The 25,085-nt window shown below is 32.7% G+C and overlaps 2 protein-coding genes across 2 annotated transcripts in view; both read right to left on the bottom strand.

Moving 5' to 3' along the window:
- Positions 1 to 25,085, bottom strand: part of LOC149485143 (coiled-coil domain-containing protein 12) — a 480,484-nt gene that overhangs the window by 86,171 nt on the left and 369,228 nt on the right. The window lies entirely within an intron of this gene.
- On the bottom strand, positions 1,813 to 6,375 carry LOC149485161 (uncharacterized). Its single transcript, XM_089699899.1, has 4 exons — positions 6,154 to 6,375; positions 2,957 to 6,085; positions 2,616 to 2,872; positions 1,813 to 2,541 (listed from the first exon to the last, which is right to left on the bottom strand). Exons 1-4 carry the CDS (start codon positions 6,314 to 6,316, stop codon positions 1,993 to 1,995), a joined length of 4,098 nt encoding a protein of 1,365 aa, XP_089556025.1. The 5' UTR covers positions 6,317 to 6,375; the 3' UTR covers positions 1,813 to 1,992.

Here is a 25,085-nt window from a genome sequence, read left to right as displayed (position 1 = left end):
ACGTAACGGCTTACGTACGCGGCTAAGCTCTATTGCAGCCATAGCAATTAGTTGCTGGCGTCAGTTGGTAAATATTAACACTGGTAATTGTACCCTGAACGTCAGCTCCCTCGATGTTCGTTACAGTGCCCACTTGCAACCTGAATACAAATGAATCTATTATCTGAAAGAGAGCAGATAGTGGATCGGCGCTGATGTCACGTGCGTTCATGTGTGTTGGGGTATTAATGTTTAAGCAAATATCAAACAGTTGTTTGCGATTCGGCTAATTTTCAGATTAGTGTGATTATTATGGTTTGACCAGGACCCTATTTTTTTGTTCTTGTTTATGTTTAGTTAGATAACTAGACTGAAGATAGCTGAAGCTAAACTTCTAATGGTTTGGCCACTTTGCCCACGTTCATTATTTTCTATGATATAATAATCGAAAATAGTAAAAAGTATCCCCTCCTACTTAATCACTACACAATTAGTAAAAAAATACAAACATAATATTGACTTCCAATTTCTGGCGAAATCCATGTTCTCATTCCGTTCGTTAGTAGAATCAATTATTATTAGTGGAACAAGGTAATGTAGTAGGCTCGACCATTACACGGCTTTGCTTTTGCTCTTGTTTTTATTCAGAATTCGTTTTTATTGTGTTAACTAAATTCGAGCAAATTCTACAAAGTGTACGTGTCGATTTAACGTAAACATTATCATTTTTCTTACTCGACATGTTATCCGAAAATATAATATTGAGGTATTAAAGAAATAAAACAACCTGTGAGATTTACCCGGTCAACCAAATAATATTTATGTAGAATTTTTAAGGCCAAAATAAAGCACTGTTTAATTATCGAATTAGAATTATTATCCCATAGCTTTCCTTGTATTTTTTTTTATAAAACTTGATCTTAACTTTTCTGTTTAGTTTTGAATACAGATAAGGTATTTGAGTCACAACCTTGTATAGGCGTCAGACTGAAATTGGAGCAAAAAGGCCCTTTTAAATGGGTCAAGTGAGACTTTTAAAACGTTTCGCTGTGAAGAAGACCATGAAATATGAATTGAATGTTACTGAAACTCACAGTTGCTAGTTCGTTTTTTAGTAAATATGTATTGGATTTTAACAAAAAGGACACGCCTAAAATCGGTATCGTGCTAGTGAGAGACATCAGCTATTTTTTTCATTTCCACAGCAAATTATTTTTCAAATTATTTATGGTTTTCCACCTGAGCAAATCTTCAAGATCAAGCTTTAAGCAATAGGCTAGTTTTATTTCTGTCAACAATAAAAAATAATTTTAGTTATATCTATTTCAGTATGTTTCCAACATGCATCCTACAGAATTAAACGAGAATATTGTAATTTGTTTATTGCTTAATTTTTCGTTTCATGATTATAACAGTATTCCGATAATCATAATCTACACTTTAATCCTGGATTCCATATGCATTAGCTTATTTCTCGAGGGCAGCACTTATGTGTCAATTAACATAATTGTTGCTGTGATCGCCTCGGCATCTTGACGTCATACCAATCAAGGTTTGTTGGAGCTTACGTCGATTACCTAATCTCATGATAGCTGTACAGGAGCATCCAATATAACATATTGCTCAGCTTTGGGTCGATCCGTATTAACTTTAGATTATGAACCCCGCTATTGGCTTACGTCATGAAATTGAATACCCTTTTGAATTTTGCTTAAAAATATGAAATGAATTTTGTCTACGATTAGCTGTATACTTATTTTTTGTAGGAATAGATTGGACGTTTTAAAGTTTAATGGAAGAAATGAGGTAGAAATAAAAGATAACTTTGAGCAACAATTTTATTAACTTTTTCTAATACTAATGTATTAAATATTTAAATTTTCTACCTATTTACGAACATTATTTGCGCTAAAAACGCCTTTACTAGACTCTAAAGCAAGCAAGCTTTTACTATGAAGTGGTATAACTGTAATTTTAATAAAAATAATTTCATAAGACTGTGCTAGTCTACATCTATTTTATTTTATCTAAAGATACATTGCGGTTTTTTGCCATTCCTAGTAAAATATTATCGGTAGATGCAGTGGTAGAACTTTGTAGAATATCTTCTTTACTATGAATTGAATGATAGTCATTCATTTCTGACCATGCCGGGTCAGACTTCGCTATTCTTTTCCTTTCTTTTATTTTAGTATACAATAATACTGAGACCATTACAAAAAATACAACAACGCCTAATGAACAACCTACTATTAATCCCAGACGCCTATTCAAAATAGATGATATTTTAAAGACTTTATTATTTTTCATTTTAACAGTGAGTGGTTTTTTAAATGTATCAAAGGAAACGCATTCACTAGAAGAAGATTGTGTTATTTCTATTGCTGCAATGCTACGATTCATTTTTATAAGAGAATTGAAGTAAAAATCCGATTTATTAATGTCTTCTTCAGCCACTTCCAATTCGTAGATGGCTAATACACAAACAATATAATTCATGTTATTGTGTAATTCATCTAAAGAGGTTGAAGTTTCACTTGTGTCTATCAACTTGGAGTATACCTAAAAGGAAGTCATTTTAAATATCTGAGATTAGGTAAAAGAAACAATACAATGAAAATTACATTTACACTTACCTCAGAAGTATCGTCGTCATCATAATACATAATTTGTATAGCTTTTATAGATGTCCGATTTCTTATAAACCAGGACACAGACACTGAATTATCGTTATGCTTATCAACTGATACTTGAGCGATCAGTGGAAAATTACATTTTCCGTTTGGGTACTCATCGTTAAGACATTTGACGGCGTTAGGCTTTATTATTTTAGGGTGATCCTGAATCCAGGTCCAAGTGTTGTTTTTTTGACATCGACATATAATTACATTTTCTGAAATAAAAGTATTTATTATTAAATGAACAAAATATCTATACGTTTCATTAATAAAAAAAGGAACGAATTATCGATATTTACCTTCTATAGATATATCTTTGACGTGATTTTCTATAGAATTTAATAATTCTATCGGTATATTTTGAAGTTTATTATGTTGCAGATCTATTTCAATGATTTTATTTAATGTTTTAAATGCTGTAGCCGATATATACTTTATATTATTGAATCCCAAATAAAGAACCGTAAGTTCTTTCAAATGAATTAAGTCATCATTCAATATATTTTGTAATTTATTATATGAAAGATCTAAAAGTTTTAAATTCCGTAAATCTTCATCAAACGAATCCATTGATTCGATATTATTGTGAGAAAGGCATAAAGCATTTAATTTAACTAGTCCACGAAAATTACTTGTTTTTAGATGAGTAATTCGATTGTAGCTCAAGTCCAAATTCTCCAAATAATTTAATTTTGAAAAAGGACTTATTGAAAGACGCCTTATTTTATTATATTTCAAATATAAATGTTGTAGGCTTTTGAGAAGTTCAAAGTTAATATCTTCGACGTTTGTCAGATTCGTTGTACAGATGTGCAATTCGTATAAATTAGCAATTAATATATTATTTTCATTTATATTTTTAGGAATGGTCCAAGTGTATGAAGGATTCTTACTTATATCTATGTTGATGAGAGATATACCAAGTCTTTTATGCGAAAATAAAAAATCAAAATGGACTAAATGATTGTTAGATATATTAATATTTTGGATGCTGGGAAAATTTTCTAGTAAATTGTTCGGTAAATGATCTAACCTATTGCAGCTAATATCAAGCAAGAGTAATTCTTCAAATATTATCCTTTTCCTACATGAAATTAATTGAATTTCGTTCTTTCGCAGTATCAGATATTTGAGATTTATAAGTTTTTCAAATCCACTTAATTCTACTTTCGGTAGCAAATTCTCGGAAAAGTCCAATGTTTCTACCATTGTAAAATTATGAAACGTGTTGTACGGTACATAGTCTAAAAAGTTATTACTAATATTCAGCTCAGAAACAGAATTATATGGTCCAAAGAGATTTGACGGAATCGTACTTATAATATTTTGTGCAACGTTGAATCTGTGCAAATTTTTATTAAATGTAAATGTCCCTTCTATTATTTGTTCAATATTACAATGTTCTAAAAATAGTATTTCCAATAAAGGCAACTGTGCAAATGCTTCTACTGGCAAATAATCAAGTATATTGTGAGATAAAGACAAAAATTTTAATCCCGGTATATCCAGCGTCAAAAGATCGTTTGATTTTAGAAAATTGTTACTTAGCGATAATATTTTAAGATTATTAAGATTTTGAAAAGTGCCATTTTCGATAACTTGAATTTCGCAATTATCTAAATAAAGCGAGCTAAGTGGCAATTGTTGAAAAAGTGTTTTATATAGAATTTTAAGAGGGTTGAATGATAAATTGAGACTTCTCAATTTTTTTAGGTGTTCAAATGCCATGTCGTAAATAAAATTAATTTTATTGTACGAGAGATCCAAATCTTCTAGCTCAAGTAAACCGAAAAAAGTGAAGCTCGTTATATTGCGTATATTATTGTGTTGTAAATCTAAATAACGAGCAGATATTAAGCGTTGAAATGAAAAGTCATTTATTATTGAAATTTCGTTTTCTCCAAGTTCCAAACGAGTTAAATAGGTTAAGTTTCCAAATGTTTGTTTAGTTACAAACTTTATTTGGTTGTCTTTCAATGTGAGAAGATACAATTTATCTTGTGATTCAAAATTATTGACTGAAGTCAACCTATTCGAGTGTAAGTAAAGAGATAGCAAGTTGAAATTAGTTTTTGGCAAAATGTTTTGAATATCTATAAGTTTATTATTGTTTAAAGAAATATATTTTAAATTTAATAGCTTGGTAAATGTTTGGGACTCGATAAAACTTATTTCATTATGATCTAAGTATAGAGTCTCAACTTTTACTAAATTAAGAAAGAGGTTTCTAGTTAAAAAAGTGAGTTTATTATCATTGAGCCTAATTTCTTTTAATTCTGCTAAAGTTTTAAACGTGCTATTATTTAATTCTATAAAATTATTATTGTCTAGTCTTAAAGTTGCTAAATTCTTATTTTTCATTAGAATGCTATGTGGCACTTGATTTAAATAGTTAAAGTCTAATCGCAGTTCTACTAATTGTTCTAAGTCACTAAAACTCTCACTATGAACGTTACTAATGCAATTCTTATCTAAGTGTAATATACTTATCTTCGTTGAATTATGAAATGAATCTATTGGCACTTCTAGTATATTATTATTACTTAATAAAATTTTAGTTAGAGATGGCATACCACAGATGAGACCGTTTATGTGGTGCAAGTGATTATGACTCAAATTTATAAATTCCATTAATTTATTGTTTTGAAATAAATTACTGTTAAGGATTTTAATTCGATTATAACTCAAATCAATAGATTTCAAATTCACCAAAGAATAAAACGCACGGTAATGAATATTCACTATGAAATTAAAATGAAACGATAGTATCGTCAGGGACGGACTAAATTTAAGGCAGTCTTCTGAAATAAATTCAAAATTATTGGAATTTAAATCTAAATACTCTAATGATTTTAACCCAGTGTGCTCAATATCAGGAAAGGAGGAAATTTCGTTCCACGACAGCCTCAATGTTTGAAGTAATTTTAAATTAGCAATCGGTATTATGGGGAACGACGTTAAATTGTTTTCACTTAAATCGATATCTGTTATAGTATTTTCTAAGCCCGAGAATGCCTTGTCCGCTATGTGTTGAATCATATTGCCTTTTATATTAAGTTTCAATAACGGAAGACCATAAAAACTATAGTTTGGTATTTCTTCGATATAGTTTGAAGTAAATTCTACAGAAAGCAGTTTGAGCATGCCGGAGAGAGCTTTTTGTGGTATTAACTTAACTTTGCTAGATACAATGCTTATAGTTTCAAGGCACTTTTTTAATGGCGTAAATGCTTCATCGTTAACTTCTTTTAAGCTTGTACGCGAAATATGCACGTGCTTGATACATGTGTTTTGTGGTATTATATATGGTCCCAATTTTTCTTCGCTGCTATCCAAGTCGTATATAGAAAAAGTATGGATGAACGTCAAGCTTTGGAGTGCATTACTTATGTCTTTCAAAGACGTGTCTTGACAATCTAGGAAAACATCTGAAATATTAAAATGAATTGAAATTAAATTGTAATTGAAAAGTTGCTCAAAAAGAGATTTTTCTTACCATCTTCGAACTTATAACAGAGGCACTTGTCACTTTTTATTAAGTCTGGGCACCCCAGGGTATTTTTAATTCGGAAAATTGACAGGAAAACCAAGAGAAATGAAGTAATTCGAAAAACATTATGCTCATTTTTCCTTTCCACGACCCATAAAATGTTTTTCATAATTACATTATTGCCTCTGTTTGTTGTTTCATACTACGGGTCGTAAAGTTTAATTGTACCTGAAACCAAAAAGGATTTGTTATTTATATATTGATATAGGTACATAATATACTCTGTATGTCGCAATGTTTCTTCAAAACGAGTGGTATTTTGCGTTGCCATAAACTATAAATTCAATACAACATAAACCAAACTAAACAAATATACTTATATGTACGTTTTAATACAACTAGTAACGAATATAAAGTTTGATATAACGTTGTTGATTCATTTATAAGGAGCTAACTATACCGCGGAAAACTACTGCACAATTTCCACACTACTCCAACTTTATTCATACTTCTCTTTTCAAATTTAATTTCATATGAACTTCGTCTCATTTGAAGTGTGCAATGCGGGGTAAAGCGATGTACACACCGTTAATCTATTATATTCATGTTTAATTCTGCTCTAAGCTTAACCTAGTATAGTATTATTATTAATTATCTGTGGCTAAATAAGCTTATGAATATCGATCGTATTTAATGCAGAAGACAATGCGTTACCGTTTATTATGTAATAAGTAATAACCGTTATGTATGATGTACGGAGAAAAGAATTAAATGGTCTATTACGACTGCATGATATTTCATACAATGCAAGCTAGTTCTAAATAAAAATAAAAACATGGATACAAACGTTAAACATAAATATGTATACATTTTTATCTTTGTCATACACAAATGAATGCTCTAGAAATTTCTACGTTTATCAATCAACTAGTTGAATAGTCCGTTTTAATAACCACTTTATCATTTAAGTAAAAGCGTAGACCGTATAAGCAATTTATACTTTTCATTTTACAAGTCCGTCGCATTAGGTAAATATAATAAAAATAAATAATGATTCAACAGCAGATTAATATTCTGTACCAGTAACACCCAGATTCGTGCACATTTATCATGAGTATAATTAAAATAATAAATCTGTATTTTAAACAAAAGCAACACAAACATCACTTTTAAACTATGAATGACTAGTTTTACATTTTGCATCGAATACAAACAGGAACATGAACTGCCAAAAAGTTTATCAAGCCCCGCTTTGTGTATCTACTGAAAATGTAAAATATTTGCCGCCCGTTTTTTGTTCCTATCAGCGAGCTATGTTCTATATAAAACATATATTTATAGAAGCATAAATGAGCTGTTGTTACCTGAAAGCATCTAATCCGATAATCACTAAAATTCTACAGCTTAATAGATGTCAATGAAACTTGAGAAAAGATAATCTATACATTTTACGGGTCTTTAAGTTATTCTACAATTGTAGAATGAAGATTCAAAATTTCATTATTGGTTGCTTTGCTAACAGCCTAAACTGCTGTAGTATATAGCGACCACCAAATTTTTCAATTTTATTCACGAAGTGTATCATGATCGTGATAATTTTGCGTCCACACTAGCAAACATGATACGCGTCGATGCTACGGTACGGATATCTGATACGCAAAATGATCAAGTGTGGACCCACCTTAACGTAACAAAAGTATTGGATCGTTATTAAGTCTTTTTTCTCTCAGGTCTTTAGGGGAAAATCATTCCTTAGCTCAGACATAAGTCTCACAATTATTTAGTAGCCATACCTCATAATCGTGCCAGAAAGTTATAACCATAATGCCCATATATCGCAAACGTGGCACGCAAAGTAAAAAGCCTTCACCATGACAGGGTGTAACAACTCAAGCTCCTAATGGTCGTGACTACAAAAACTTCACTGCTTTAAGCCTAAAAACAGGCATTTAACGACAAACGGTATCTGCAACAAGTTTCCATAGTGATGGTTATGGATAACCGCAAACACATTACTTCGATAAAGGTTGAAGAAACTTCTACTGATAGGAGAAATAAACTTTAAGTCAATTTCGAAAGTAGGACAGTGTCTAATTATGTTTCAATATGTCAAGTTACGACAATTAGTTTCATAAGTTACCAATAGCTGGCGCTACTTTAGTTTTGCATCGCACTAGCGAAATGTTTTGTTGAATACGTATAAGAAATTTCATGTCGATAGGGGCGCTAGGGGCAGTGTTGAATTCAGCTAAATCATTTTGAGATACTGATGTGGAGAGTGATATAGAGGGTCAGTACCCTCTATCCAGTATCCCAAAATGATTTGGCTGAATTCAATACTGCCCCTTTACTTATAGCTGAAATAAAAATTAATAGTGTTTTAATTACATACTACATCTCAAGCTGTGTTATTGTATTATCACTGGGAATTTGACTGAACGACCAAGAACAACGAACGACCAAGAACAACGACACAACCACAACGGTCCGTCCCCAAGTGCAGGCAGATATGTATTATCACTGGGAATTTGACTGAACGACCAAGAACAACGAACGACCAAGAACAACGACACAACCACAACGGTCCGTCCCCAAGTGCAGGCAGACTACTACTCGGGTCTTCCACGCAAGCCTTCACAGGCTTCGGGGTAACTGTTCGGGGCGATGGCCCCTTTCAGTGGTAGCAACGCCGCCTGCAACTACAGGCGGGGCACTGGGTGGGACCGGATGGTCCAAGGTGTCATGTCCGGGAGGTATCCTGCTGCAGTGCGATCCAGCCCGCGGTATCGCGGGCGATCTGCGAGCTGCTGCAGGGGAGAATGTCCGAGTGTGCTTCACCCGCCGCTCAGCGAGGTCGAGCTCGCCGACAGAGTGCCGGTGAGCGCCCGTCAGCCAGCGGCGAGGAAGTGGTCGTGTCCTAGGAGATTAGGTCACGTGGTAGGCCTCTTATGTCCGGCGGTCGTCGATGGTATGGCGCGATGCCGTGCAAGTGCTGGGATCGCGCTCCGTCGGCGCGCGCGAACATAGAGGAACTCAGGCGGCGAACGAAGTCGTCCAGGCTCTCCATGCGCAGGTCCCTGGAGATGACCTGATTCCGTACGAAGCGTGGTGCTCCGGAGGGGCGCAGGGGCCGCATAGGTAAGACGCGTGCGAACGTACGCCTTGTATATGCACAGCTTCGTACGGAGAGGCAGGTGAGACGCCAGCATGGGGCGGAGTATATTCCGCACGGCGCGTGTCTGGGCGACCACGTTTTTCACATGGGGCCGCATCGAGAGTGTCTTGTCAATGGTCACACCAAGGTACTTGGCCGTCGGTGACCATTCGACATTCTCGCCCATGAGAGACACCGGGGGCGGCAAAAGGCGCGCCCGCCAGATGGAAATCGCCTGAGTTTTCCCCACGTTGACCTTGAGTCTCCAGTCCTCCAGCCATGAGGGAAGCGCATCCAGTGCTCGCTGCATCTTTACCGATGCGTGCTTGGCGTTCAGCGAGGTGGTAATAAACGCAGCGTCGTCGGCATATAACGCTAAAATGGCTCCGCCAGCGACTGGGATATCGTCCGTGTATCTGCTATAGCAGACGGGCGACAGGCAGCTTCCCTGGGGCACACCGGCTCGGATGGGGCGCTCTGTGGACAAAGCATCTTCAACCGCCACTTGAAAACGCCTGTCTTGCAGGAAGGTGGCCACAGTCTTAACTACTCGACGCGGAGTAGTAGACGTGGACAGCTTGTAGATGAGTCCGGTGTGCCATACGCGGTCGAACGCTTTCTCCACATCGAGGAATACTGCAACCGATTGTTCTCGCTTGTTGTAGGCGGTAGCGAGGTGGTGCAGTACTCTCGTCACTTGCAAAGTGGTGGAGTGTTCGGCGCGGATCGACATGAAATTTCTTATACGTATTCAACAAAACATTTCGCTAGTGCGATGCAAAACTAAAGTGGCGCCAGCTATTGGTAACTTATGAAACTAATTAAATTATTTTAAATTGCGATTGCGACCGCTCCCAGATGTGAATAAACACATACAATAATGCCGCCACCGAGCGTGCCGCCGCTGCCGCAGCGACGCGCAACTCGTCCGCGCGCACTGGGCCGCAGGGTCTTTATTAGGTCGGTTGCCGCACTTGAAATGGGCCTGGATGCCATTGCCGCTTCCGGCCAGGCCGCAATCGTGGCCCGCTCATCAGCAACTGGCCGGACTCCTGCGTTGGTGTCAGAACCTCTGTCAGGTGCCGGCGATGAATCGTTCCTGGCAAGTCCACACTTTGTCACCGGCCCAATCCACCGAATCCATATCTTCAACTACTCACTCACTCACACCGAGTCGTCAACAGGCTCCCGAATACACCGCCACACCAATTCCGGGCACCTTGAAGCGCGCCGCACAGGCACCACTGCCGCGTACCCCGCGCTTCCCCGCCTCTTTACCGGGTATTCCCGTGGGACGCTTTCCCTCCCCTCCACATAGAGTAGGAGAGAAAACTCTCACAGCGTCTACGCCTCCGCCTCCGCCGAATATGCCGATGATGTCACCGGGCTCTCCTATGGAGACCGGGACAACCGGTCCTACATACGCGGCTATGGCCGCGTCTCCAAAATCTCCAGGGCCCATACCTTTCGAACCTCGCGAAGCAATTGCTGCGCGAAGCATCGCGCTCTACGTGGCTCGTAGCGTGACGTAGACATCACACGCGCTTTCCTCGGCTGAGCAACGTCCACATTGGCCGAGCTGCTTCGCGCAGCAATTGCTTCGCGAGGCTGCTCGCTCTGTGTGCACTCGCCTTACCTTTGTCAATATTAGTCGGAGGAAATTTTACTTTATAAATCGCAAGAATAGAGAGTTTTAATGTTCTACATAAAGTTTGAGTTTGAGAGGTAAAGTAGGTTATCTATAAAAAAACTTATGAATTTTTAAATGTATTCCAAAGGAGTCGAAGGCTGGAGTAGAAGGAGAACTGTCTGTTTTAAATTGATAAAAAGTAGGAGTATGGAGATACAATCTATTTTGTACATTTTTTTTAATATAAAAATTATGTGAAATTGTTAGTATTCGCTACAAAATTATAATTTGCTTATTCGCTTAAAGGTACATAATTATTGGTTTTAACTACTGGTGCGTAGAGTATGTAAAATTTCATTTATTTGTTATTTTTTTTTAAACAACGACGTATAAAATCTTTAATTTTCAATAATCTAAAATCTAAATATATGTATATACCCATAAAAGTAAATAAGAAATACATATACAGGTGTAAGTATATTATTTTTAGATAAACTAATATTGAAAAGTAAACTTTTTCACTTACCGTTATGTATTTTTTGATGGTTATGCTGATGAGACGTGCCAATACCACGATCATTTAAAATATAATAGATTATACAGCAATAAAAGAATATATAGGTACACAACAATTCATGCATAAAACTAGAAACACCACATACCTTACCTTTCTTATTTACGTTTATAATCAAAATAATTAACTAACCTAACTTCTTAAAGAAAGCACCAAATCCATCATGACTTATCGCAAATCTAGGAAAGTTAGCAAACTGAGAAAATAGTTCTTACCAAAAAAGGCTTTTGTTTGTGCTGACACACGGCCCCCGGCTAATTGCAAAACAGTGTTATCCTTTAGTGTTTAGAGTCCATTTTTGTGACGCAACTCGGTCGCCGGATCGAACTGCGCCTGTCCTTAAAGTGTACGGTATCCTACACAAGAAACATGCGGTATTTCAATCACAGTTGTTTTTTATGATTTAATAAGAGGTTATATGTGGTTTTACGGGCAACACAGAACGCCTGAGGTCATTAGAAAGCTCGACAGAAGACTGCCGCGGCGGCGCGCGCTGTGTAGGTCACCGCTGTTGTTGCGGCACCCCCGACCCACTATTATTATACTTTTATGACGAATCAGATTTTTGCTGAACCACCTAACTTCAATACAATATCTCTTAAATCAATCTTGTAAGTACATAATGAAGCTGTCGATAGAATTTTCTTACAATAAAAGCAAACTTAACAATTCATAATCGTTTGAAAGTTCGTGAACAAAGTGATTTTATTTTACATTTAATTAATTTTTAAGGTATTCTATTTACTTACTTGGCAAGTTAAAAGAAATACTGTTTGAATGTCACAAATAATTTTTAAAACTTAACTTTTATACTAAAAAGTTTTCTTTTAACTTGAATAAGTACGTAGAATTATTGAACATTATATTGGTGAAAGTTTTCTCATGAAAGAATGGGATAAATTTGCTGTATTATATAATTGTAAATATGATTTTTGTACAGAATATTATTATAATTTATTATAAATTATTACATAAAATTTTTATAAATATAATTTGCCAGTAAAAAAATCTAAAGTACATTAAAAACTCAAATAACATTTAGTTGAACATCAAATTCAGTTCATTGCAAGTTGAAAGCAATTCACGGGGCAACGTTCATACAAAATATAAACATGTTATTACAATATAAAAGAGCCATAATTTAAATTTCATAGCCTAAAGCATATGAAACGACATCGCTTGGAAGGCTTTCAGTGTGACGTTACATTGGCTCAATGCTCAGATCTGCTTCTCGCAATGAATCTAGGTCAAAGAGTCAAGAAGTATCCATAATCTTACTATGGATTTTAGTGACTATTAACTAGAATGAATAATGATGAAGCGCTATTTGCATTTCAGTCTTAATTAGACTCTTTTATAAAGTTTTGAATCAGTTTTAAATTACTTATCATTTTGTTCATGATTCTTGGGGTAGTTTTGGAAACTTTTTTTAATTTATACATAAATTTACAAGAAATACCTCGTTAATTAGTAAAATAAATATTGGTTTATAAAAACGGTGACTCGGTGAACTTTTGATGAGGATTTCTTTTTAAAACTGACGTTGATTAATTTTGGGAGAGAGTTTCAAAAGGTCATCATAAGATAACATAAGAACGCTTTAATATTAATTTGGAATTAAATATGTGCGTCTATCCAAAACCCTTTCTTAAATAAGTGGGCACTATTCATGTTATATTTATGCAAAAACACATTAATTTAAAAAAAGATGGTCAGACGAAAAATAAATCCAATGTAAATCTCTATTTCAAAATTTCGATACGATTTTAAGAAATTAAATCAACTTGTTCTCCCTAATTCTGCCGTACGTATTTTATATGTCAACGTCCTTTGATTTAATGACGTTACGAATATTAATAAAATAGGTTAACAAAGAGCTGTACTTAACTGAGCATATTTTAACGTATTGAGTTCACCCACTTAGGTAGGCAGGTACTATAAAATTCAATTCAATTCTGTCTCAACCTTCACTGAGTGCGATATGGGTCAACGATTTGTTCACAAATGTATGTTACTGTATGAATTTTATTTTCGGCATCTTGGAGATTTAAGACTACTCAAACTTCCCACTAAGGAGCCTTGAGACAAAAAACGAGGAAAAGTATTATGTGTATCATATGTAAAGTACGATATGTATTAGAGCTGCTAAATGGTTATGTCAGTTTAGGTTTTGTTAAATTAAAAAAAAAAATCGCGATGCAAAAATAATAAATTAGTTTCGGTAAGGCAGGTAATTGTTACAAATCTAAGGTTTTACTTTATCGTGTGTGTGTTAGATGAATTATATAATAAATGATAAGACTCTTCTATGTAGCAGTAATATAAACTATAAAGGCTTGACAATATTTTAAAATTTTCGCTCAATTTTACTCATAGCAAATAAATTCAAACCAATAGATCGAATTAGTAATCTCAATACATAAAAGATCAAAAAAGTATAGAGCAATCATCGAAACTTAATTTAAAAATGACTATTATACAAAAACTGGCTGTTGAAACAAGTCCGTTATGTAAAAACCCAAATGATGTTCATTCGGACTTACATAGTGCAAATGGACTATTGTAAAAATTCGAAATCGGCTACCGAATAATTGTAATGGAAAATGAAGTTAAAACGGGATGTTATCTTTGAAACCACAATGCACATTTTATTTACATGGAAGTTTAATACTGTTGAAATGCTCACGAATTAAACACGGTTTCGGATAAAATTCGCTGTCAAATTATAAAAAGAGCAACTATAACATAAGGATGAATATTGAATAGCAGGCTCTCTAAGAAGGTGGGAAAGGTCTAATGGGAATGACTCGGAAAAAACACAATAATTTCCTACGCCACAGTTCTTTAGCACATATTATACCCACGTTCAAAAGAGAAATCTTTTTTAAAACAAAAATTGATAATATGCAACGAGACGTGCGTGCGAGCAGACGGCGCGACGTCAACATTATTATAGTACTCTTTGGACGTCAACTAATGTCTATTTAATTAAGCAGTAGGTACTTCTTGACTCTATTCATTCGAGGCAAATATCCAAATACCCTCGTACAATGAAACTGATAATAATAGACCGATTCGGCAGTCACATAATTTCAAAAACTGATACGTAATACGTAATTTGAATCTATTTATATAAAAAATATAGCGACGAAAAATATTCTCTAGACAAGATTCTATAGATAAGAAACTTGTTTTGCCTCCACCAATGCTGCGAGCGGGGATGTAAAAAATAGTCTGTCAATCAATGTTGTAGTAATAATGTAGCTTTCTACTTGTGAAAATATTTCCAAATTCGGTTAAGTTGCTTTTGAGTTTATCCTTTTTAGAAAAAAAAAATATTATATTGTGAGCAAGATTAATTGTTTTATAAAACCGAGTTTGATTTCTTCTTTCAAAAGGAAAATTGTTATGTTATTACTTATTACTGAATCGCTCGAGTAAATAATTAACAGTATTATAATCATTCCAGTTAATTTACAGTCTACAGGAAAAATATTTCTTATCCTTATAATATTAATGTCTTGAAAGAATATAATTGTGCCAACAAATGAAATTAGTCTACAATTCTAGATATCTAATCTAACGTAACACTCACAGTCACAATTACATCGTTGGCGATTTTTCTTCAGCCAAGACTAGAAAATATCCGTCTATGATTTGTGGCAGATATTAAGATGATTTAGAACATAGATTTTACAGATATAAGATAGATATGGATATAGATCGTAACTGAAAATATATATGAGGAGGTGAACGTATTATAAATTACAAGCTATTACCGTATAACTCAAGATATTTTTGAAAATTTACTTTTGTATGACTCGAAATTTATCGTTGCATTTTAAATATATTTTTGTTTTTAATAAATACACGTTCTATTACGCTGTTTTAAGGTTACGAATAAATTCCACTACATTTTATATTGCGTTTTCAGGCCATCAATTATTGGGTTTTATTTTTATCCACTACCATCATTACCATATGCCAACAGTCGAAATTTTAAAGTAATTCCAGTTAAGCACCATGTAAACAATGCTCCCAATTGAATTTATTGGTTTAAGCGACTTGTGGAGTGGGATCGAAACGGAGAGAAGTTTATACGTACGCGTTGTCACGGCCTCGGCATTAGAGAGATACTACGTGGCATAAATTTTCACTGGGATTTGTGTATTAAGTGGGATTTTATTTGTTGCGTCACGTGCTAAAGGCCTCCATTTAAAGATATGCCAATTTGGATCATTCGAAATAGATTTACGCATAATCCCGCCTCTCAAAATTTGATCCGTTTCGCTGATCTATCCATTTAGTAATACGTAATACGTTAACGATAAGTAAATGTAAACATATATATATTTACTGGGAGGTAAAAATTGAAAATTAAACTGTGATTTTATTACTGACTAGGTATAAATTGACCTCCTTTACAAAGCTAATTGGGTCACGCGGTGTAAAAACACTGAATAGGATAGCACGGATTTCCGGATAATCCATGAAGTTATTTCAGTTCACTTCCTTCATCTGTACTCGTTAATAGAAAAAAAAACATTTAATTTGACTTCCTGAGCTCACTGTTAAGAACGAGGAGAATTCCTCTCGTTTAAGTATTCATGATATTTATTAAAATGTGATTGATTGCTTATAGGACGTAGTTTTTTTTTCGCCCTGCTGAATTAAGATAAAATTATAATGATTGAAAAGAACATAATTTTCGCATTAACTATTAGTAGTAAGTAGTAAATATAAATATTGTAGGTATAATATATGTATATTACGTAAAAAACAAAACACGAACTGTTTTGACAATGACAATTTTAAAACAAGTTAATCAAAATATCAAAATTTATTTCAATCAATTTTAAGTATATATTTAGATCTGCATATATCATTACTTCAGTTGCCATGATTTGTATTTATAGCGCAGACGCCCCAATTAAAATCTAAATTGCTTAATGAAACGTCAGTTCCATACAAACCTACCTTTGCTGTGCAAATTGCTATTAAGATTAACATGCTTCTAGTTGAGGAACATCTTGCCCTATTACCTGTATAGTATGCATTTGATACTGAATAAGGTTTATTTTAGTGATTTCAATTCAAGAGTGTATCGATCATAAGCATTTTCATTTACTATTCTTCGTATCAGGTTTCTTCAATAGACAATAATTTGATTTCAACCATTGTAGTATTTCTTTTATTTTGATTAATGGTATTCAAAAGTTAGGTAATAATCAGTTCGAATCACACGCTTTTATAAATCATAAAATACACTTAAATTCGTCAGATCTTTGTTTGAATATGTGCGCTAAAATAAACTTATAAAATGTTACACAAAGAGACACCCACAGTTTGACAAGTATATTTCGAATTTAACATATGTAGGTAATATTCAAGCTGTTGTTTATTATCTCTATAAAAAGAGATAAGCAATATCACAGATAATACTAGGCAATACCTAGTACTGGTAATTGAACACGTAGTGATTTCCGAGGCCTGACTAACTAATATTCCTTTGTTGTTAAATTTTCACTCGCTAGGTCAAATGAATACATCGTAAGCCAACTTTATAATACAATTTATAGCGGACATTTCGTTCTCATAAATAAAACAATCCAACCAAACCCACGCTGAGTTTGTGTTTCAGCTTAATGGAACTATCGTTCCATAATTAACAACTTCACTTTAACTAAGTTTATTTATGTGCATAATTTAAACAACGTTTATTGATAGGGATTAAATGTACCATTTAAATATGATTATCTTACCTATAGAGAAAAGGATCTGAATCGAAGAAATGATTAATGACATTTTAAGAGTGTTTACACAAAACATCAATCACATAATAACAAAATTTGAATCTATTGTTTAAGTTATTAAACCTTTGTTTTAACTTGAAAATTAATTTTGTTAATTTATATAATAAGTTTGAATTGCTTAAGGAGGGTTTGTTTTGAATCTTTGAGAATTTTCGTGGGAGTATAATGTGTATTGGGTAATGTTGTTGTCGAATAAATGTGTCCTAGTTTTAAAGAGACGAATAAATAATTTTACTCAATAATTATGTATTCAATTAACTTATACATTATTGAATGTAATTGATATTAACAAATAAATTATCGAATGTAATTCGTTTACGTATAAATTGCGCGGAAACGACGTAATCTAAATATATTATATTGACAACGAAAGAAATAAATATAAAAAGTTGTTTAATTCACTAGTGATAATATTTTTAATAATTTATTATAATAATCCTTATAAAATGTTTACTGAAATCTATAACAATTTACAAGAATAAGACAAATTTCTTTCAGTCCACGAGACAGTAAGAATAATAAACATGAGCACCCAATACAAAAAAATAGAGCCTTTTAGAGATCGTCTGATCTTAAAATGTTTTTGAGTTCCTTCTTAGAAATAAGAATCAATTGAGAGCTACTGTAGTTTCTGTAAGAGTATAAAATATATATAGGTAGACAGTTAAAATAACACATTTGGTCCACAACTATTATTGTAGAGACAGTTTTCCGAAAATAATACAAAATACAATATCGATTATAAAATCATTGATGATGATGGAGGAAGTTACAATATTGATGTAGATAAGTTTTGCACAACGGTAAAAAGTTATTTTTTTTTTAATTTTGGGATATTTTTAGGTATGCTTTGACAGTATACAGAAGTAAGTAAGTATCGAAGAAGGATCCTATCCTTCCTTTGCAGTAAGGGCCTAAATTTCGAATATTATAATTTTTTCGTATATGATTATGATTTTTTAATGTACTATTTAGGTTATAACTTATAACAATCAAACGAGGTAAAAGTGTAACCTAAAAATAATTTTGAAAAACCCATTAAAAATAGATATAAACAACAAAATACTGTTTTAGCCAAGAAACCGTAAATAAATGAAAATAAACCATCTGCACATGTAAAGCTGTTTTCTTAAATTTATTCTCAGTCCAGCGTACCCTTCTTTAATATGCACTCTAACACAATGCTACATAGATTAGATGGTGAATATTTATTAGGGAAAATTGCGTTTAAAACCACGGGGAAAAACAAGTTCTCTTACAAAACATGAAATAATTATACGTGGATGGCGCTTGTAAAGGTATCATTAGAATATTCCTATTTTTGTATTCAAACAGCGTAATAAACTTACCGAAGTTACGAAAGCAAAAGAATATGGAAAAAAGGATAGAACTTACTTAAGAACAACAGCCGAAAAGGTTAACTCAAATATACATATGTAAAAATGCTGATCTTAAGGAATATTTTTGACGAATTCACATGGATTCCAATAAATGATTATAATATAAAATATGTGCGTAATGTTTTGTATAAATATGACTTTATTGAAGTTGTGTGACTTATCCTTCTTATATATTCAAAATACATAATTCCTTATCCTATAATCTTATTCGTACCAACGAATTATTTTTACATGGTTACTAATTTCTTTAAATGGAATCTTTTTTCATCTGTGTTGACTGTGTGGGACTATCTCAATTGAATATTACTCAAAGAAGAAATAATTCTATTTTATTCATAGAATATGTAATAATTATCAGGACTTGAACTCGCGGCTTTCTCTAAAATTAAATATTCGTAGAACTTGCTACATATTCGTAGCAAATGCTACGAGCTACGTACGCTACGCTACCTCAGCAATCGAATGTCTTCTACTTTTTTTTTAAATATCTACAGGGTTCAAATTATGCCTTCATTGCATTAAATGCTATAAAATCAGCAGCCTTAGCTAAATAATGAGAGTATATTTATCGTTAATTTTCATTGAAGATTAATTTAATACCTATGTACTTGTCAAACTATTAAGAAAAGTACAATTTACTAAACATATATTTAACTCATAAAAATATACATATGCACTATGAAGTATTTTACAAGTAACCGATAAAGAAAATCAATCAGAGATACCCTTTTCCATCTAACAAAAAGAGTGTAAAAATTTATCGAACGTTTCGAATCTGATTAGGAAAAAAAAAATATAAAAGTTGCAAATACACTTTTAATTTCGTCGTTAGAGTTTCATAAATATTCTTAAATAATATAAACATACAGATACAAATAAACGTATTTACAGTTCATTGAGAACATTAAAATGTGGTATTCATAACAATTCGCGACTTAAATTATCACTTCGTGAACAATAAGACCAAGTTTAAGATGTTTCAAAGTTGAGAAGGAAACAAATAAGTTAAGTTTGTATGTGTTATTTAAATATCTGATTAAAGACGCTCGTCAAACAAATAAAAACGATTTAAAATTTAAAGATATTAATTGTCTATATAGTAAGATTTATATAAGTATTTTAATCTTCCATATATTTTTATATGCAACGGTGTCATTATCCTAATTAAGAGCCTCTAAATTTCCTTTCTCAAATAAACACTAACATCTTCAGTCCATGCGTTGTATTATTAAGTGGCCCTCACTTAGACCGTGGTTTTATGGTGTCATTGTATTCGCCCAGTGGTTTTATGTCGATGGAGCATCGGGTCGTTACGTCCGTGGCTACATTGCGTACAATCGCAATTGTCTTACTGCCCACAAGATAACCGTCTTTATTGAACATTCGCCGTATTTGCACTTTACTGGCAAATGACGATTGCTTGGTTTAAGGGGCTGGATTACTATGGGTCCAGTTACGTTTATGTTCCACGATGAAGTCTTCTGTTGGGGTCAGATGCATATCACGTGTTACATTGATCTATTTTCTTTTTACCAAACCGAAATTTTATTGGCTATAATGTTCAGCAATAAAAATACTTTATAGACTTAAACATGATTGAGTTATTTTTTATTTATTTATATCAGTGTTCGTTAATTTAAATAAAACGTCATCATCTTTCTACATCTATATCTATTTAAACTTATACAAAAAAATTCATTTGAGCCTCGAAGAAAAGGCAATTTAATACAATGCATTTTACTCTCTACTTAAAGTAAGTGTTCTAAGGGATTGTAGATGAGAATGCCATAATTGGCAAGTAGAATATCAATAACCATGTTGTATAAAATAATAGACAACAATCTACGAGAACGGCTTATCCTTCTTAAGGAGGCATGTATTAAAGTCTCCCATAAATATGCAATGCTTGTATTAAGGAATTAATTTATCGAATATCGAATCTAAAGAGGGAAAATAATCAATCAACAAGGAAGGACTATAGAAAACGCCAAGGAGTACTTTACAATGGGACAGGATGGTTTCAAGGATAAGGTGTTCTGTAGCATCGGAAGGAGGAGGCTGGGGTGATTGAGATATAAGAAGTACTTGATGTTTATTGAGAATAAAAAAAATATAAAGCAATAAAACCGTGTAGAATGATGAAGATATAAAAATAAATCACAATGAATTTATAAACTAAAACGCGCATAGAATTAGAATATATCTGAACATCCTTCAAAATTTCTTAAACAGAATAATAATATCGCTATAACAAGCTCCTATTTATCAGACTTATGAATCTGAAAAACGCTAGCATATTTAGTCGTTGCCGGCGTATTATATCGTTATTTATAAAAGGATTTTCAATTTGAAAGCTTCTATAGATATTTTAAAATTCTCGTCTGAAATCCAGTCTGCTTTAGGTCCATATGTCTCATGAATAATTCAAGCGGAGCCGCGGTGTGGCCCGCCCGGTGACATATACGTGTATGTGTTATGCAGACCCTGCTCTGCGAACAACAAAAACCTATCTGGACGTTCTCATTACTTAGGTTGAAGGTTAGTGTTAAACAGAAGTACTTTTTCAGATGTTTATACCGTTCGCTAATAACAAGAAGCTGGCACTGCGCCATACGTTTCTCAATCAAAGCCTGCAAACCTTGAATAATTGGATTCTAATTTTTAAAGCCTCTGCTTTTTATTCGAAGGAACCACACAAAATACATAAAATAGACGGAAAAACATTGTTTGTGGCAGCATTTCAACGCTATGTTTTGTATACGAGAAATGAATTGATCTCAATCAAAATCGAAATGCGGGATATTTTTCTACAAGCATTCCTTTTAACCGCATTCAACAGAATCAAATCAGAAGAATCTTTGAATAGCCCAAATCACATTTGAATTGAATGTACTTTAATTAACACTACTTCCACTGACGTAAATGGATTTAGACCGAATTGAAATTTTAATGAGGTTATGTATAGAATCTGTTTTCTTATTCATCAAGTACTTAAGTGGATTATATGTTTTGCATAATTAATTTCTGTTAAGTAGAGACACATCCATAATTAAAAATAAACTATTTCGTGTTTGTTTTTCAAACGTCTCTATTTTTTAGCACTAGTTTGAACGATGCGAATGTTTTCTTAAGAGTGTCGATCGTAGTAGGTTGATTAAAATTTGAAAATAATCTGCCATGCTCCACACGTGCAAAGGGACCTCACTTAGTCTTGTCTTGTTTTTGAGATGGAGGTCTTTATTGGAAGGTTATTATAGTAACGATCTTCAGTAATAAAGATAGTGTCGTGTAACAAGTTCATGGGCGTTGATAAATGTTCGCTGATCACGCAACAATTTGTTAAGGTAGGGTGTCAGAAAAGTGATAATTTACTATGGTAAGTAGAGTTAAATGGACCAGCATGTGCCTGCGAGATATATGGCCGGATAAACGTGCGCCATGTCAGGCTTACACTGTTATATATGGGCCGTTCAATAGAAAATTTATACACCTATCACTCTTAATGGATAATTAGACTCTAATTATCCATGTTGACTTCCCATTTTAATGTATTTTATGATAAGGATATATGTATGTGTTGACTTTTTGGTATGAACATTGTTTTCATTTAGTTCATAAAAGTCATAATTACCTGGAGTTTTTACATTAACTGATGTTTTGGTGAATCAATAATTTGTACATCGTAAATTGGAAAATTATCTGCTGATATATTCATTAAATATTTAGTGGCTGTGCGAGGCGGTTCCATGAAACGTGATCATAGGATCTAGCTATAAAATTAAATTAAATTCTATCAAGTTTTTAAAAACATCGTCTGTAAATTCAGTTTATTTCGTAGAACGAAGGTCTTAACGGTCTTCAACCTTTTAATACATTTTTCGACGTAAATATTCTTAAAAAATTGAAGTTCTTTTTTACTTTAAGATAGATATAGTACCTATTTTATTGATAATGACCTTTCTATTGATCAAGCTATAGTGATTTTACCACGACAACATAATATAAGAAAGGTTACGAATTACATTATATTATCTCACTCATTAAAATAATATATTACAAGAAATGTGATCAATTACTCGTATATAAATAATTAAATTAATAGCGTATTCGCAGTTATAATAGGAAGAAAATGCAAATAAAATAGTTTATTTGGATATCCTATTAATAATGCAAGAGCTGCAAAAGTCCATCGTATTAAAAGTTGGTATAAAAATAATTAAAATAGTCCACAGGGTAAAATCATAGCTGGTAGACATTCGGCTGCATAACTTTTAACAAGCTGAGGAGTTTTCTGAAATAGTATAATGTACAAGGTTTATTTTTAAAGCAAAGTATGGCATTCTAACAATGGATTATTAATAATTATACACTTAATATATCGCTATGTATCTACCTACATACAATATAGTTAAGTACTGCGTAATCATACCAATTTTATAACTATTTAACCGAATGTTTACAGATACATACACAGTTGTTCTTGTAATAAAGAAATATACTAAAGTTTAGTTCTAAATACCTCTAGGCAATGCGACCTTAACTAACTTATATAAATACTTTTTTTATAAATCTCCCTTTTTCTGATTTAAAAATTATTAAAATATAGACATTTACATATATTGTAATTAAAAAATTAATCCGTTTAAAAGTTTTTCGTTTATAAATTAACAAATTGAGAAAAGGCGAGCTCTACTCAATAATTACACGTTGTGAATAAATCAAAGTGAAAGCCTAACATAAACAATACAACTTTGATAACATTCTGAAGCCAAATTATCGTAAAACCACATCCCATGCAATACACTCAAGGGAGTCTACCCTTTCAAATAATAAAGGATCGCCTAAATTGATTGATATATGCTAATGAAAATTCTAAAGTATATAATATTTAATCTACATTAGAGTGCTTTCTATTTAGTTTATTAAGTTTGTGTAAAGTAGTTCTTGCATAAATCTATTCATATAACAGAATTTTAAGCGGCCGATGTCTATGATTAATACATTGAGCAAAAACTAATGATGATAATATACTGATAATATCTATTAAATAAGCAATATAACCCGAACAAATAATTTGGATTTACTTCCTGCGCTGACTATGTCACAAAAAATAAAAACGACTACCCATAATGCACGGCTTTGCACGGATTCTTCAAAATAGTTTAGAATTTGATTTAAGATTTTAGAATTTCGTAGTAACAATATAGATTTCTCTTAAGAGCCTCTGACAGTTTTTGTTCCATTCCACTGGGATCAAACCTAGATTAGCGATTGTAATTTGTAAACGCTACCGCACTAATCACTTGTCCAAGAGCGTCCCGGAGGAATAATTTATACACACACATACGTTTTTATTCCTGACACAAACGGCGTTAAAAACTTATAATTTTACTAGTGTAGCTGTGTATACATAGGTACTTTATGTGTTTATTGGTGGTAAGGACTTATGTACCTAGTATATAAAGGAATGAATCAATTTGGACGATATTTTCATATTGGAAAGTTATTATAAACTTATAAGGTTACAAATGTAGCAGTTTTTAATCAATTTGAGATAAACTTTCTCATTGAAAAGTTGTATTTATCGTAATATATAAAATATGGTATTTTAAGGAGAAAATGCCAATAATAAGGAAGATGATGCACTATATCTACTTTACTGCTAGATTAGTACAATTACCTTTAAAATTTGAAAAGCCTACTAGCAAATATCTATACGGAGCCGGGGCGGGCAGCTAGTTTCTATACAATTTACTAAATGATTAAACTTTTTTTGTAATATTTGACATTTAAACTTTTGAAGATAATAATTTAATTCACTTTCTTTTGTCTATTATTAGCTTAATTTCAGCCTATCTTCATCGAACAATACATTATTGTGGAAATATAGGGCTTCTTTATTAAAACTTAAAATAATACAGTAATCAGGGGAAATCTAATTTCATAACAATAGAAAATATAATAAATTAAATTCAATAAGTATAAGAAATGACTAAGCTTACTCCTTTAAATAAATATACTTCGCATTATTATATCCATTCGACCTTAATGCAGCCATCATGATCCATCATATTGCGACTTTTCAATTTTCTTAGCATAATTTTATATCAATAAATGTATCGTATATCTAGAGAATATTATACTCTATTTTTACACTCATATATTTTTTTTATTATGGTAAAGTTAGGTTTTGTATATTATGTAGAAAAATAAAGCTTTTTATACAACACCGCATTTAATATAACTAGATTATAAATAAATACCTATAATATAATGTTTTAAATACTTAACTTTTGTGTTCGAAATAAAGAAAATAGATACATAAATTATAGTTGGCAGAAGATAAAATAAATACTAAAATACACGT

This window comes from Colias philodice, chromosome 10 (genome assembly GCF_061535455.1).
Source record: "Colias philodice isolate Cphi_HAF_F1 chromosome 10, ilColPhil1 Martin Lab GWU primary, whole genome shotgun sequence".
Lineage (NCBI taxonomy): Eukaryota > Metazoa > Arthropoda > Insecta > Lepidoptera > Pieridae > Colias > Colias philodice.
This window is presented reverse-complemented; position numbering and strand designations above follow the sequence as displayed.